The sequence below is a fragment of the Branchiostoma belcheri genome, unplaced genomic scaffold, assembly GCF_001625305.1.
Source record: "Branchiostoma belcheri isolate BF01 breed outbred unplaced genomic scaffold, Haploidv18h27 scaffold46, whole genome shotgun sequence".
Lineage (NCBI taxonomy): Eukaryota > Metazoa > Chordata > Leptocardii > Amphioxiformes > Branchiostomatidae > Branchiostoma > Branchiostoma belcheri.
The window spans coordinates 590,317-605,231 of NW_017804087.1; the positions used below are offsets into that span (position 1 = coordinate 590,317).

At 44.7% G+C, this 14,915-nt stretch overlaps 2 protein-coding genes and 1 non-coding gene across 3 annotated transcripts; 1 reads left to right on the forward strand and 2 right to left on the reverse strand.

Moving 5' to 3' along the window:
* The first annotated feature begins 1,115 nt into the window (after positions 1–1,115).
* Positions 1,116–5,515, forward strand: LOC109478946 (E3 ubiquitin-protein ligase Midline-1-like). The gene is made up of 7 exons (XM_019780761.1): positions 1,116–1,483; positions 1,695–1,899; positions 2,223–2,470; positions 2,645–4,238; positions 4,366–4,497; positions 4,696–4,800; positions 5,044–5,515. The coding sequence occupies exons 1-7, from the start codon at positions 1,308–1,310 to the stop codon at positions 5,128–5,130; spliced, it is 2,547 nt and encodes an 848-aa protein (XP_019636320.1). The 5' UTR covers positions 1,116–1,307; the 3' UTR covers positions 5,131–5,515.
* An 8-nt stretch (positions 5,516–5,523) lies between these two features.
* On the reverse strand, positions 5,524–11,183 carry LOC109478950 (kelch-like protein 26). Its single transcript, XM_019780767.1, has 2 exons — positions 11,023–11,183; positions 5,524–8,133 (listed from the first exon to the last, which is right to left on the reverse strand). The coding sequence occupies exon 2, from the start codon at positions 8,117–8,119 to the stop codon at positions 5,780–5,782; it is 2,340 nt and encodes a 779-aa protein (XP_019636326.1). The 5' UTR covers positions 8,120–8,133; positions 11,023–11,183; the 3' UTR covers positions 5,524–5,779.
* On the reverse strand, positions 9,736–9,807 carry Trnae-uuc. Its single transcript has one exon. It is a non-coding gene; the product is annotated as a tRNA-Glu (tRNA).
* Positions 11,184–14,915: the final 3,732 nt, after the last annotated feature.

Below are 14,915 nucleotides of genomic sequence, written 5' to 3' on the forward strand. Positions count from 1 at the left end.
TCACCTTCGTCGTACGATCATTGTACGATCTCAAACTGAGGGCATTCGTGCAAGTGTCGTACAAATTTCAGGTGTCTTGTTGTGGAAAAGACCGTCTTTGAACCTTGTAAGCAGACTGTCAAAATCCACTTGAACATCCTAGGACTACAAAATCGCACGACATTCTACGATGAATGTGCCCGCACCGTATACATGGTTGTAACTAGCTTGTAAGTTACTTTGCTAGTTCTACGATATGGAAAGCTAATGATTGATTAACACCTGTAAATAGCTTGTAAGTTACTTTGATAGTTCCACGATATGAAAAGCTAAGAATTGTTTAACACGTTGTGCAAAATATTATAGCGATATCCTTGCTTGATACGTAGTTACGTACTGTTCAGTTAGTACGAGTCTCTCAGTCAAAAAGTGGTGGGGTTGAAAAGAGCAGCCGACTTGACTCGATCGGCAAGTCATGAACCACCGCAAAGGCTCATGGGAACCCGGAAGTTTCTGACTGTTCGCGAAGTTTCGGTTGTTTGTCAGCTTTCCCAATATTGATCCCGAAACTAAAAAAGACATAGAAAAAACGGACAAAAAAGACTCAGGTGAGACACGTATGTGGTACTTCAAGTTTATACGATAGCTATAACAGAGTAGGTAAGGTATTTACCTAAGTTTAATGTGTGTAATGTGTTACATCATGTCTAAGTGGAGGTGCCATTCCAATGTGGCCCTGCTGCCTCCGTGCACGGAGGTTTTGTTTTCGGTGTTGCCCCTTTGCTTGTGCATCCGGGGTTAGAGAAATAGTTGAATTCAGCTAAGCTAGTGACAGAAAGTGAGGGGGAATTGTGTAACCGCAGACTGACAGGAAGGTCGAATTGGGCGGGCCAAAATGGGCCAAAATCTAACGTTTCTTGTGTTGGTTGGTCTTCATTTTCTGTTATATTCATGTCTGTTGCCGTATGAAAGATAGTTGGAAGTGAGAGTCAGAGATCTTCGATTTCTCAATGGTCTACTTGTTGTAGAACGCTTTTGTCGTTACAGCTACTGTTCTATAGTACATCCCTTGCGCAATAGCAGTTACCATAGCAATAACGAACGTTAAACATCGACCGTATACACCAACACTGGCAACAGGTCGACTAGAAGGACAAGTCTAGCAAACTAGTTATCACTGGTTACTAGTTATCACTAGTTATCGCTGGTTATGCTCTTCTAGTTGAACAACAGTTTCACTAGCAAGAGGAACGCTGTGTGAATGTTGACAGTGTAGTGTCCAAACTATCATCGAAACTTTTGTGTTGTCTTTGTAAACAGAGCACACAATGGAGGGAACCGACGGCACAGAGGGAGAATCCTGTTCGGTAACAAGTGAGCCTGCCCCCGAGGACATGACGACCAACTCCCCCTGCCCCTCGTGCGAGGATCCTGTCCTCTCGGATGGACAGAGCTCAGTGGACGAACTGTGGTGTAACTCTCAGGCATCGGCCATTGAGAACAGGTAAGGATGTATATTAGATTTGTAGAAGAGAAGGCTATAGTTTCGGAATTATTAAAAGGAAATGTACAACTTTGAGAGAGAGGTTAGTACTAACGTGTTAGGGGGTATTCTGTTGACGTACACTGATATAATCTATTCCCATTTTGTCATACATGCTATCTTATGTCGCCCTTGCGTCTATTGATACAACGTTATTTTTGTTTTATTACAGATGCAAAGAGTTCACAAGCAATGGTACCGAGGAACAGCCCCAACTTCTCTGCCAGCTTTGTGAAGAGGATTCCCCTAGAGTAGCCGTTAAAACCTGCACGGTCTGCGCGGTACGGTACTGTGAACCGTGTCTGGCTCTAACCCACCCACCACGCCCACCGTTTTCCGAACACAAGCTCATCAACCCACGGCCTTCGTTTAAAAAGGTACGAACGATTTAATCTACAAAGACTGAACGCTAAAAAAACTCAAAACGTACAATATCTGGCCCTTATGATTTGTATGACCATAACTATAGTATAACGGCCCTCTATTTTCACACCAGGACGGCCGGGGGCCGATACAGACTTCCAAACACCTCTGACCCAATACTGACGTCATTTTCCGAAAGGCCATGTTCCAAAAGAAGCAGTTCACTACAACTTGACAAGGACCAACTCTTTGTTGAAAAATAAATATTTAGATGTTTTTCTTGCATGCGCAGTTGTATCAAAAGATGTAACTGATTTTATTTCATTAACACCCCCAGACCGTGATGTGCCCCGACCACCCCAGCAAACCAGTGGAGATGTACTGTGTGCAGGACCAGACTCCCGTCTGTCTGCTGTGTGAGAAGGTGGGCAGACATAAGCAGCACAACATGGCGGCCCTGGAGGAGGTGTTCTCCCAGAGACGGGCCGAGCTGCAGGCCTGGGTGGACCGCATGGGGGCGTGGTTGACACATGGGGAGGAGAAGGTCCGGAGGCTTCAGGAGAAACAAGAGAGTGTTAAAACCAGGTACAATTGTTTGCTTGCCAATCATTATAATTTCATATGTCTATTACATATTTGCGTTTGCTTTGTAACTTCAACGCAAGTCCATATATCGTAGGAAATTCATTAGTGTACATTTATTAGTCTATATGCATATTTTCTCCTCAATAAATATAATAATACTTTTTTGTTTTGTAGCGCCGCGGAACTGAAGTCCAGGATCGAGAAGGAATGCGACGACTTGGTCGACCGCATCAGCAAGCGTAATACCGAGATGGACCGCCAGGTGGCGGAAGCCAGCAATGTCGACACGACAAATCTCGCGAGACTGATACGAGATGTTCAGGACAACATCCCCAAGGCGCATGCGTCGCTGAGCAAGGCCGAAGACTTACTCCACGAAACAGACCATGCTAATTTTCTGCAGTCATCGGTGTCGGTTATGGCCGAGATCCACAGAATGGTTCCAATATTTGGCATGAATATCGAGAACGTCTCGTGCTCCATTGACAAGCTAACCGTTGACTTCAGTCAGCAAAAACAGGTTGTAGAAAACATAAACATATACAAGAGGTATATCCCTACAATGTTTCCTTCCCCGCATGGTTTCCCCAGAGCTATGAGTCCATATATACAGCAGCATGCGCCGTTAGCTACAGCAGGTTTTCCTGTTGTTCACGGGCCCCCTTTTCATGCATATCCCTCGACTTCAGCACCAGGGTTCAACACAGTACCTGCAGTGCAGTGCACATGCCCGCCGCAAGGGTACCAAGGAACATTTAAGATCCGTCAACCCCCAAGTCAAGTCCAAGGACAACCCGTATCATCGCTTGCTCACGGGGGCTATCTTCAGAATGTACCCGTCGCGACGTGTCCTCCTTTTGTAGGAGCAGCCCCTAGCGCCCAACAGCCGGTCTCTACTTGCCCCCCTCTCGTTGGAGCGCCGCCCAGCGGCCAACAACAGGTCGCAACGTGTCCGCCTTTCATAGGAGCGCCTCCTAGTGCCCAACAACCACCTGTGCAGCCAACAATCTTGCATGATCTTTGCAGTGCGTCTATGGAAGAAGTCAACATTGTCTGGCAAGCTGTCTACAACGCTGATGAGTATCAGGTACGATACACGCTTGAAGACCGTCAAGTGGCCGCAGTTGTGCATGCCTGCTCGTTCACGGCCACGCATTTGAAGCCTGCTACAGTATACAGGTTTGAGATTCGAGCAAGAAATGTAGCTGGGTCATCACAGCCGAGTGTAACCTGCCTGGCTACGGAAGGGAAGGGGTTCAAGTTCAGGTTCGATCCGAAAACGGCAGGACGGTTTCTCGCATTTTCCGGCCAAAATACACGCGTGACGGTAGCAGCCCCTGGGGACAAGCCGAGCGGTTCACCGGCGAGATTCACCGATGGGAACACAGTTTTGGGAGACAAACAAGTCACCAGCGGCCGGCAGTACTGGGAAGTGTCTACAGGCGGCGCTGGCTCCCACTACGCCGTTGGTGTCGCCTACGCGAGCATGCCCAGAGACAGGGACATCCGGGACACCACCAAGTCATGGGCGTTCGTCCAACACGAGAAGACGCAGACGTTTCATCACAACGAGGTGACCATCTTCCGCACAGAAGCGGACACCGTGCCGTCCAAGATCGGCGTGCTCTTGGACTACGACGCCGGGCAAATCAGCGTACATGATGCGGACAGAAGAACCGTCATCTACACACACAAGACCACGTTCACAGACCCAGTCTACCCGGCTTTCTCCCTGTGGCAAGGCTCTCTCCAGCTCTATACTGGACTGGTGAGTTTGTCTCGTACGATCATTGGATTCTATGTCAGTTTGAACAAACTATTAAAGTTGCTTCAGTCTGAGGGTCTATTATGCCATGTCAGCTATGCCTAACTGTGTTAAATGTTTCTGGCAATAGGAGAAACAGCAGACCATCGGCCAGTTTGCAGAGAAAGAAGAAGAAGAACCCCTGACGGCCGCCATCTTATCCACTTTGCCGCCTCAGGAGCAAAAGCAAATGTTGGGGGAACGGATCTTTCCAATCGTCCAGGTAAAATTAAAACCAGATTGAACAACTTACGAAAGTGTGGCGTTAGCAGCAGTGGTCCAATGTGGTTGGAAGTCGGTAACGCCCCCCGTCCCGGTTCAGTTCTGCACGTAACATTCTGATTCAAATGCCCTTGAGGATTATACCGTATGTATCTGTGGACAATGAAATTCATTTTAACTGTCTGTCTCTCGTTCCTAGGTGTCACATCCTAAACTTGCCGGTAAGATCACCGGCATGCTGCTGGAAATCGTCAACGACGAGCTGCTGAAAATGTTGGACAATCGTGAGGATCTGAACGCTAAGGTGTGTACACAGAATTTCTTCTGTCCAAGAATCAAAGAGCGTTTTATAAAAACTACTAAAACGTTCATATAGTAAACATTGTGAGGCTAACTTTTACACTCAGAATTGTTGAATGCAATTGTTTAAACATCAGATGTGATTACTTCAACTTCAAGGTCAAAAAGACATTTGCAACGATGGCTTCTGAGGGACGATATCGACTTCTTGTTTGTATGCTGACGTCACTACGTTTACATGTTCCAGGTTGATGAGGCTGTAGCCGTGCTGAGTGTCCACAAAGCGAGCTTAAAGGAAAAGCGCATCGGCGAGCCATCTGAAAATGGAAAATAAACGCGTGTCTGGTCACGGACGGGATCCGGCTCTCCAGCAAGTCTCATTTGCATACTCGGGACAATTTACCAACGTTTGGTAGAGTGGCGTCACGTGACTAGTTGAACGCGTCCATCATTTTGCTTGTCGAAATTTTAAAATTTTGGTTTCGGTGGTAAATGTGTTGCTTACAGTGCCAGTGGCATGGGCGGGACTACTGGTGTAGTTATGGAAACAATGTGTGCTATTTCCATTGCAAGTGCCTCAGAAAGCAGACTTGTCGGGGACCATTTTGCCTGAAAGCCTTTGCTACGTCCACCTAAAAGTTTCTCAACCACCATTATTTAGCTCTATGGTACTAGTAAGTAAGTGATGACACAGTTGAATACAAGATTACGACATCAAATTCCGCAACTTTCTGTATATTTTTGTGTTTTATTTTGGTTTGACACCTCGTTGACACACACACACAGTGTCATGTCTGAGAGTATTATTCCATTACTTAGTCGATTCAACAAGTTTCATACTGAGTTATGTGATCTGGTACTGCAGGTAACTTTTCATTGAGATTTGCAAGAAGAAGAATATTTTTGGTTTAAAAATGTTTCCTCAGTGTCTTTGAATTGAAACTACATTTCACCAATCTGTTAATTCTCTATGGCGAAATAGATCAACTTGTGAAGTGGTCCCCTTTCAGTATTCTGTGTGGCAGCAGTAAAGCACAGCAGGACACTCCCGTCCACGCCTCGGGTAAGTCCAAGGCAGGCTTCCAGGCGTCCCTGTCGGGGTCGTAGCTCTGCACGTCCGAGAGCGTCTCCACCCCCGCTCGGGAGGCCGTGTTCCGGGTGAGACCTCCGAGGAGATAGATTCTACCTTCCAGGGTCGTACATCCGGGTTCTGACATCGGAACCAACATGTCTTCCACCATAGTCCACTGGTCCACGTTTGGGTCATACCTCTCCACGGTTGCCGATGTCTTTAAGACTTTTGCTGGAGATAAGAAAGTTCCTCCCAAGACGTAGAGTTTCCCGCCCAAAGCCACCATGCGGTGGAAGGTGCGGGCAATTTGCATGGGCGCCATATTGATCCATTTCCGGTCCTTAGGCGAGAAGCTTCGCAGTGCATCCTGGTGCTCCCATCCTACACTTCCGCCGGAAATGAAAACTGTCTTGTCGAGTGTTGCGCCTGCGTGTCCGTAGAGAGATTTAACGTTCAACGGCGCGGTGTTCTGCCATGTATTCGATGGAGGACAGAAAACTTCGACCGAGGACAGCTCGCCTTTAGCGTTTCTTCCTCCGATGGCGTAAACTTTCTCGTCTAGGACGCATGCGCAGAAGTCTGCACGTGGCTGTTGAAGCGGCGCCACCTGCAGCCAGCTGTTGAACCTGGGGTCGTACCGCCAACAGGTGCTCGACGCCGACCGGGAACTCTTGTTGGCCTCACCTCCAATTAGATACACGAAATTATTCAGCACCGCCACTGCGCGATGAGTCAAACAGTCCTTCGCCGTAGTCAGTGTTGTCCAGCGGGACGTGAGGGGGTTGAGATATTGCACTTTATTGGTTCTTCCTCGCCCATCACGTGACTTGATTCCTCCAATGGCAAGAAGGCATTCGTGTAGTGCCCTAGGTTTGGTACAAGCGCTCTGCTGTAATGGCTGTGAGTGTTGCTCCCTGTGATAACATAGAGCTTCCTGAAGCTTCAGTTGGCAACTGCTGTTCCCGTACACTACGCTAGAGGTCGCGACGTTCTTTTCTAGGTACGCGTTTTGCATGAGAGGAAACCGAATGTGTTTCATGATGGAGTTGGTGAACTCGAGACGATCTTTTTTGTAACAAAGCCACTTCAGCGCCGCTTCAAAGATATCCTCTTCTTTGACATTCAATGAGTTACTCATCAAAAGACATGCGACCTTGAACATGGGAAGGTTTAGAAAAGCCTCCGTTTGGACGAAAGTTGCAAAGTTTTCGGCGAGAAATTTGTCCACCCGTCCCTGGACCATCATCATGTGATAATCGCTGGCAACTTTCGATATCTTGGCACAGGTTGAAATAGTGATGTTCGACAGCAAGAAATCACTGCAAAGGTTTGTGAGTATTGCACATTGCAGGTAGAAACTCAGATCAACTACATTTTCTACATTGTCCATTGACAGTGTTATCTTCGAGGTATACGCAAAAGCGACTACTGTCTGTAGACTGGAAAAGTGCACTCCTACTAGCTGTACTTTCCCACTGTTCGCCTCTACCATTCCAGCCGTAAACATGGCGCGAAAGTAGTCGCTAAATATCACGAGAACTAGCTTGTGCGCCGCGAGAGTTTGACCGCTAGCTTCCAGGATGACGTCACAGAACTTCCCGTCATGCCTCATTGCACATAACTTCTCCAACACGTAACTTCCGTGGCTCGTCGTGAAAGTCATACTCCGAGACTTTTGGGAACTGAAGTTTTGACACACTTCGACCAGAGGTTCTATCTGAAGACGGGATGCTAAGATCTTAAGATCTTGGAAGCTGTCAGAATCTAAGACGACTCTGGAGGTGTATATGAAGTCAAGTAGGCTCTGTACTGCGGAGCAGCTAACGTCTTTCCACAGTGGTGAAGCCCACTCTACTTGTGTTGTAGATTGCGGGATCTTTTCCAGTTCGAATCCAAGTTTGTCCGATGCAACAGCTAGTAGTATTCTGTGTGCCGGAAAGATCTTCCTTCCCGAGCGAATTTTCACGTCGCAAAGTAGACCGCTTTTTCTCATTTCGTTACACCGACGGAGAAAATCGGATGCGTACACAGCTGACGTGTAGGTTCTTTGTAAACCCTGTGATCGCTGAGGTAGAAGTTGTTTCGGACGGGCATGGCGACTGGACCGCTTCCTTGAAGACCAGTCCCGTGATGCAATGTTGCTAGCTTCCACCAGAGGTCGCTCTTCCCTTTTAGGGTTCTGTACAGCACTGGGCACGTAGGAGGGGAAGCCGACAACTTGTGGTATGTGACGTGTTGTGGTACGCTCCATTCTCCCTGTGCGACCTGGCAAAAACAAATAAACAAACAAACAAACAATGTAAACAAAGTAAAACTGGCGTGAAAATTACATAGCTGGTGACGAAAATTTTTGTCCTGGACGAAATACATGTACTACATGTAGTATTATACTAGTACTTTACAGTACACAAATCCAATACCTATGTTTTGACACTTGTAGACGAGAGTTTCAACTGAGAACGCCTATATCCTATTCTATATCCTATATATAGAGACCATTCTCCTCTTTTGGTCTGGACACGCCATATGCCTTTGTGGCGTCTCGTGTTGGTTGTTTGTCTTGGTGATTTGGTTTCGGCAAGAACATTTTGTGCTCTATTCTTTCGCCTCTGACACCTGACACGTGTTAGACAACGTTACGAGCCCACCTAAGTATAAAACAAACACTGTCCTGTAGGTAAATACTTCAAACTGCTAGTCTTAAGCCCCAAATCCGGGTTTAAATCAAATCACAGAACTATTCTGGCTCTAACAAAGCCTTCGTGACCACGCATGTAAAAGTCGGAGTATCTTAGGGGTAGGTAAACTGTGGCAGAAGAAAAGCCGTCAGTACAGCGTATGTACTAAACGTTTGGTCAACAATAAGACAAGAGATTACACATTAGCGAACATAGGGGGTGTGGAAACAAGATCTACTCAGCAAAAATAACACTGGTAAAAGGCCGAGTAAAATGTATTTGCTTATAGGAAGTAAACAATTCCTTTGGTATTGTTGTATAAAGTAGAGAGATGCAGCCTATTCCATGTTAGTTTGCTTCATCGATTCTTGATGATTGTTATTTTAGCCTGGTCCCATTTGTCGCACGAAGGTTGTACGATCTGACTGATGGTATTCTTGGCACAGTCGAGCATCGGTCGTACGAAATTCAGCTGTCTTCTTATGGAAAAGTCTGTCTTAGATCCTTGTCGTGGTTGGTTATGTCACAGCCTGCTTGAAAACCCTACGATCGACACCAAAATCGTAACTCTAAATATCTTACACTGTGGTTGTGCTCGTTCAAACTACTAGTACTTGAAACATGGATACTACGACTCTAAAGTCATTACAACCGCTCGTAGACTTAAAGATTAGAAAACTCACGATCATTTTGGGGGCCACCATTTTCGGAACGCCGAACTTTGTCCACACGGGGTCTTCGACCAGTCGTGGCCATAGTTTATTCGTCGTTCTACATTGATAAATGCCACTGTAAGGCTTAAATGTCACGCCTCCACAAGGGTCATAGTCACGGGCACTGAGTTTCAATAGGCCCGAACAGATTCATGTCAACCGGTCGCATGGCAATACACTGCGTGACAGTAATGTGAGCCGGTAGTATGTGTAACACTTTATGATTTAGAAAAGCCAGGAGGGGTAGGGGCGTTGATATAGTCAATCAAAACGTGTAAATGGTAAATGCGAAATTTGCGTTCTGCTGTTAGAATATCACATTTCTTATAGGTTCATTTTTCACTTTCTTGATATAATTAGCTGCTATATTATGTATTGTAAGTACTAATGAATGAAACGTGAATGTTTTCTATGTTGATATTCCATATGGAATTACGTCTTCATTAAAAAAAAAAGAGAACATGCAAAAAGTTTGCTTCCCATGCCGGGAATCGAACCCGGGCCTTGTGGGTGAAAGCCACAAATCCTAACCACTAGACCACATGGGAGGTTGATATCTTTAGCATTGGTGTCGGGATCCATGACCTAATTCTATGTTCGATCCAATCTAGTTCCCACCAAGCGCTAATACTTAGGTGCAAGTACTACTGATTGATTTATAATCTCTCGGCTCAATGCTTAAAGGTACATTTTGTAATATTTTGGCCCACAGATAAAATTACTGTCGTGAACAAAAAACCCTCCTAGAATATTGTTACTATGTTATAAGGTTGATTTAACAAACTATGTAAAGACAGGAAAATCTACTTTCTACTCTGGTTAATCTTACATAATGCCCCTTTAAGGCATCACCATAGTAACGCAGTAAACACAATAACTAGAACCTTGCTTGTCGATGCAATAATAGAAAGGACAGAAATCCTCGGATGATTACCTCCATGAAAATGGAGGTTATATTTTTAACATTGTCTTGGGATATATTAGTCAGGGCAGAGATGGCGCGCTCTAGTAGAATCGACGATTCTACCGGTAGAGATCCCAATCGTAGTAATTTCGCCTAAAAGATAGTCTTTCTTTCTGTATTTCTTTGACCCCCAAATTGTGATTGCTCGTTGTCTCCCCGTAACATATAAGATACATAAATAAATAATAACAGAAACATTTCGACTTCGATTCATGTCACTTTAGATCAATAGATTGAACTAAAACTCAGGATTTTAACTTGAGACCATAGGGTTTTAACCTAACACATGCCTACCATTTTGATCGCAATCTCTGCACGTACATGTCTACGAGATCTCTGCTGGCCATTCAGGCATTCTACCAGATCACAATCCCTGACATATACACTACTGATGAGGGGCAGACATTTTAAAACAGCTGTTTCTTGTCTAATCAATAAGTGGAATAACAACTTCATGTTATTCATTTGCAACATGGCAACAAGAAACCCAATTAAGGACAGTTTTAACAAATGGCCCTTCGCTGTACACAATTCTTTTATGCCCAATGTAGCATAGCGTTACACACGAGGTACTAATTGATCTCAAACAAGCAAAGGTAGGGTACCAAAGATTGGCAATGAAGGTGAAGTTTTCGCCTCAAAAACATGAAAACAAAATGGCGAGCACAGCAACTCCCAAACAACCACGTTTTAAAAGAAAGGAGTCGTTTCAACTTGTGCCATCCAGAAATGTTGCTTTCTGTCACACTAAAAGTGACAAAATGACAGTTTTACAGAATTATGAGGAAACTAAGCATACCTTTTTCTTCTCGCGGAATGTAGACTTTGGCCGTTCCGCGATTTGATTAAGACTACATCGTGCGGGTACAAACAAGCGCAGTTCTTTATCTACAATTTGTTTTCAGGGCCATACTCGGGGTCGTAGCTAAGATAGCAACGGCCGCTATGCCAACATGCCAGTGCAAATAACTCACTGTGTAGTGAGAGGGTATGAAAGGGGGTCATGGCACGGTGTGAGATTTAGAAATTGTCCATGGAATCACATTTAAGACCTTTTTCTATCATCTTTTGGCAGGACGCATTTCTGTTAAGGTTTGATATAGTGTAAGAAGATTGATACAAGATAATTAGAAGACGTAATTTCTGTGAAGAAAAAAAACAAACAGATTTCAGAACACGCAAAAAGTTAACACTTAACTTAATTGACCTTTTTTTGTTTCAAAGTGGAACTGGACGAAAGAAAAAAATGTCCATGAATTTGGGGGGTTGTCTAAGAGCCATATTACAAAAGGACGTACTCGAACACCCCATGCGCGCCCTTTGCTTCCCTGGCTATGTGTAATGCCTTGACTCTCAATGAGGCCGAGCGCGTTGTTGACACGCGTACGGAATTCACAGAGCCGAGCAACGGGACACAGGGACTATTCAACCGTACAGAGAACGTGTTGGTTACGCTAGGGTAACTCAAGACCGGGGCTTGGGTGGTATTTCGGTTGTGAGCTTTAACCGATTTGTAGCTGTTACTGCGTTTTAAGTAGAAAAATGCATTTTGCAAAGTCTTTTCTTATCAACAAGATAAGACGAGAATGACAATGAAACACTCTAGTGAAAATTGTGAAATCAGCTATATTAGATTTATCTCTAAAATTCTTATTAAGTGTAGCTCTCCTCAAACATGGTCAAAGCTAGGTACTCATTTTCACCGAATCGAATGAAGAAAAATGGGTGTAAAGCGACTTTTCCAATGGCAAAACATTCGGCCTAGGGATTCGAACCCGGAATCTTTAAATATTCTGAACTCCAGAAAAAGCTACTTACCGCTTTGCTGTTCCCTTCGCTTCATCCTAGTGTCTTCAAATCCTCACTTTCTGCAGAAGGCATCCGGGCGTCTTGAAGACTCTTTGAGAAATCTTAAAGACTTTTGTGGGTGTTGTGTGGCTGTAGGCAACACGCGGTGTACTTTGGAATTACATATCGAACGGTAACCGCACTTGTACTGACATGCATGCACTCTGGCTCCTACATACCATACTATCAAAGCTGCACCGAACTGCAATATACACCGGTCCACTAAAAGGCTCAACACCCTCACTGTGATTGGTCCAAACAATCCGGCCTATGCTAACACGGTGTCAAGCAAGATTGAACATGTTGACAGTGGTTGTCTTCTCTGTTGACAGTCAAGACATCTGGCCTTTTGTTTCGCGCGCTTTTTTTGTTGGACGACGTTTTGGCCAGAGTGTGGCTCGTGTTTGATGTTGTGTTTAACGGTACAAAGGGCTTTAATGGCCCTATTTTTCACACACATTTCATACCATTACTTGTTTTGAGAGAATTCGATTCAAAAGTAAAGTCTATTTTGTAGGGAACGTCTTTGCCCTTGTAATATCAGGGGAACGAGAAGAACATTTTGTCCGTTACCTTGGTAACCACGAACCTCGTTCCCATTGCTTGATGAAAGCAATACTCAGGCGACAAATTCTGACAAGTAACATTATAGCAAGCAACATCACAGGAAGAAGAAAAAAATTGAAGATGTTAGATGTCAATTTTTTTAGAGACCTGCCATAGTATTATATATTATGCTCCTCCAAATCTGTGTAGAATATAGTTTGCCTCTTTGCGACCAACGAGGAATGCCCCCTTGCGAAGAAACCTGATATGGCACTTCTTTCTTCATAATAGCTCTTTGGAATTTGAACAAAAACAGTGCTTGAATTTTTCTGCTTTGATCACCAAAGCATAACATAAACTTGCCATTCAGAGACATTTTATACCAGGTTTTACATTACATAAACATAGTATACAGGCCACAGATTTATTTACATACACAATTACTTGTTTTGTGTGGATACAAAGCTATTTTGTCAACAAATACAAACCTTTGAATGTTCTGTAATTTCTTGTGCGCTTGCTGTGATGCAATGGTGAAGGGAAGGTACGAGTAAGAAAACGCGTCGAGTGCGTGTAATACACATGGATCCAGCTTCACTATGAAGTGCAATGCTCATTAGTTCCGCTAGGTTTGCTGTCATCTAGTTGGAATGCACTCCAGTGTGACAAGCAGACAGATATGAGACTAGAAAAAAGTTACAGAAATCTGCTATTTTCTTTTTCTTAACTGTCCAATTTCATGTTAACTATCAGATAGAGATTGTCTCCCTACTATGATTAGAAATCTAAATCCCTTCCCTCACTTAATTTCAATATACAGTACACAGCATCCAAAACTATGTAGTATATTTCCTTTGGCTACGGGTGATGCTAAACAGAAAATTGCGTTGCTTTTGGCTGTAAGACCTTCACCTTGGCTGACCCCAGAGTTTGCACTTAGATTTAGATTGGCCTTGATCATGCACGACAAGCAACGCCATTCGGGCTTAAGAACCAGACGGAGACATTGCCTTAAGGTTTGGTGCCCTCTTAAGGACTGCTTTCAAGACCTACTAACGCGGTAAACGGGGTGGGGAGGGGGGCAACCCAGTACTCCAGGGCTATCGAAGGTCATTTCAGTCAGTGTACCTCGAATGACGTAAACAAAACCCTCACAACCTTTCAGTCCTAATGTTTTTGCTTGCGGGTGCGGAAGTATTGTTTTGGGTGGCTGAGCTGTGGGTTTGTGTGTCTGTACGTCCGAACAGCGTTGGTTGACGGCACGTGGGTGGGGGAAGATTGACATGCAGAATGACAGGCGGTCAAAACGTCTGACATAGGAAATGGTGTTAACTTGAAGGTCTCGAAAACACAAAATATTTTCCAGAAGTAAAAAAAAAATCTATTTTCATATGTATGTTGAACTCGTAGCAGAAGAGTGATTGTTGAGAGGGATTTACTTGGGTAGGGGTCATTTCTCGAGTCATTCTTGCATTTCCGTGCATATGTCAATGTAAAAACCAAAGGGTGTGTGAGCGAGCACACAATGATTTATGAAATGACATCAAATGTCCTAACAATCCAAGTAGTTTATGTATGTACCGTCTGTATATTACTGGTGCATTTGTTTGCTAAAAATACACCATGTTGATGCGGTGTTTGGTTGTCAAGTCATCCATGTTAATCTTGTCAAAAGCAGCTGACCAATCCAGACGTTTATTTTGTCATCTCCCGGTGCTATTTTAGGATGTTCGTAAACGTTTTTTTAACGAGTGGCCACGGGGTTAAGTGGAAGGTGTCGTTTCTTTCAAACATCTGAAAATTTATTCTTTGCAGACATATCAATCATATACTGTAGATACAATACATATAGAATACAACACGGGGTATTCCGTATCGCCCGAGGTATCGGCCCGACCGCGGGTCGGATCGCCCGACGGCCGCAGGCCGGAGGGCGATCCGACTCGCGGGAGGGCCGGGACCGAGGGCGATGCGGAATACCCCGTGTTGTATTTTATTTATATCATACCCACCCAAGAAAACGCGCCTTTCAATGCAATATGAGCCAAAAGTTGGTGCCCCTAAACCCTCAAATGCAACAACATCAGTTCCAACGTCCGGATTCTGTATTCGAATTTTCGAGAGCGGCACACGCTGTTAGGGAGAAACGCGTTCGAATCGTTTTATGGAAGCCATGGAAATGTTCGATAACGGGTTCCGGACCGGGCCGTACCGTAAAGTACGGCCCGGTCCGGAACCCGTTATCGAACGTTATCGCGGCCCGGGTATGATATAAAATACAATACAGTACAGTACAGT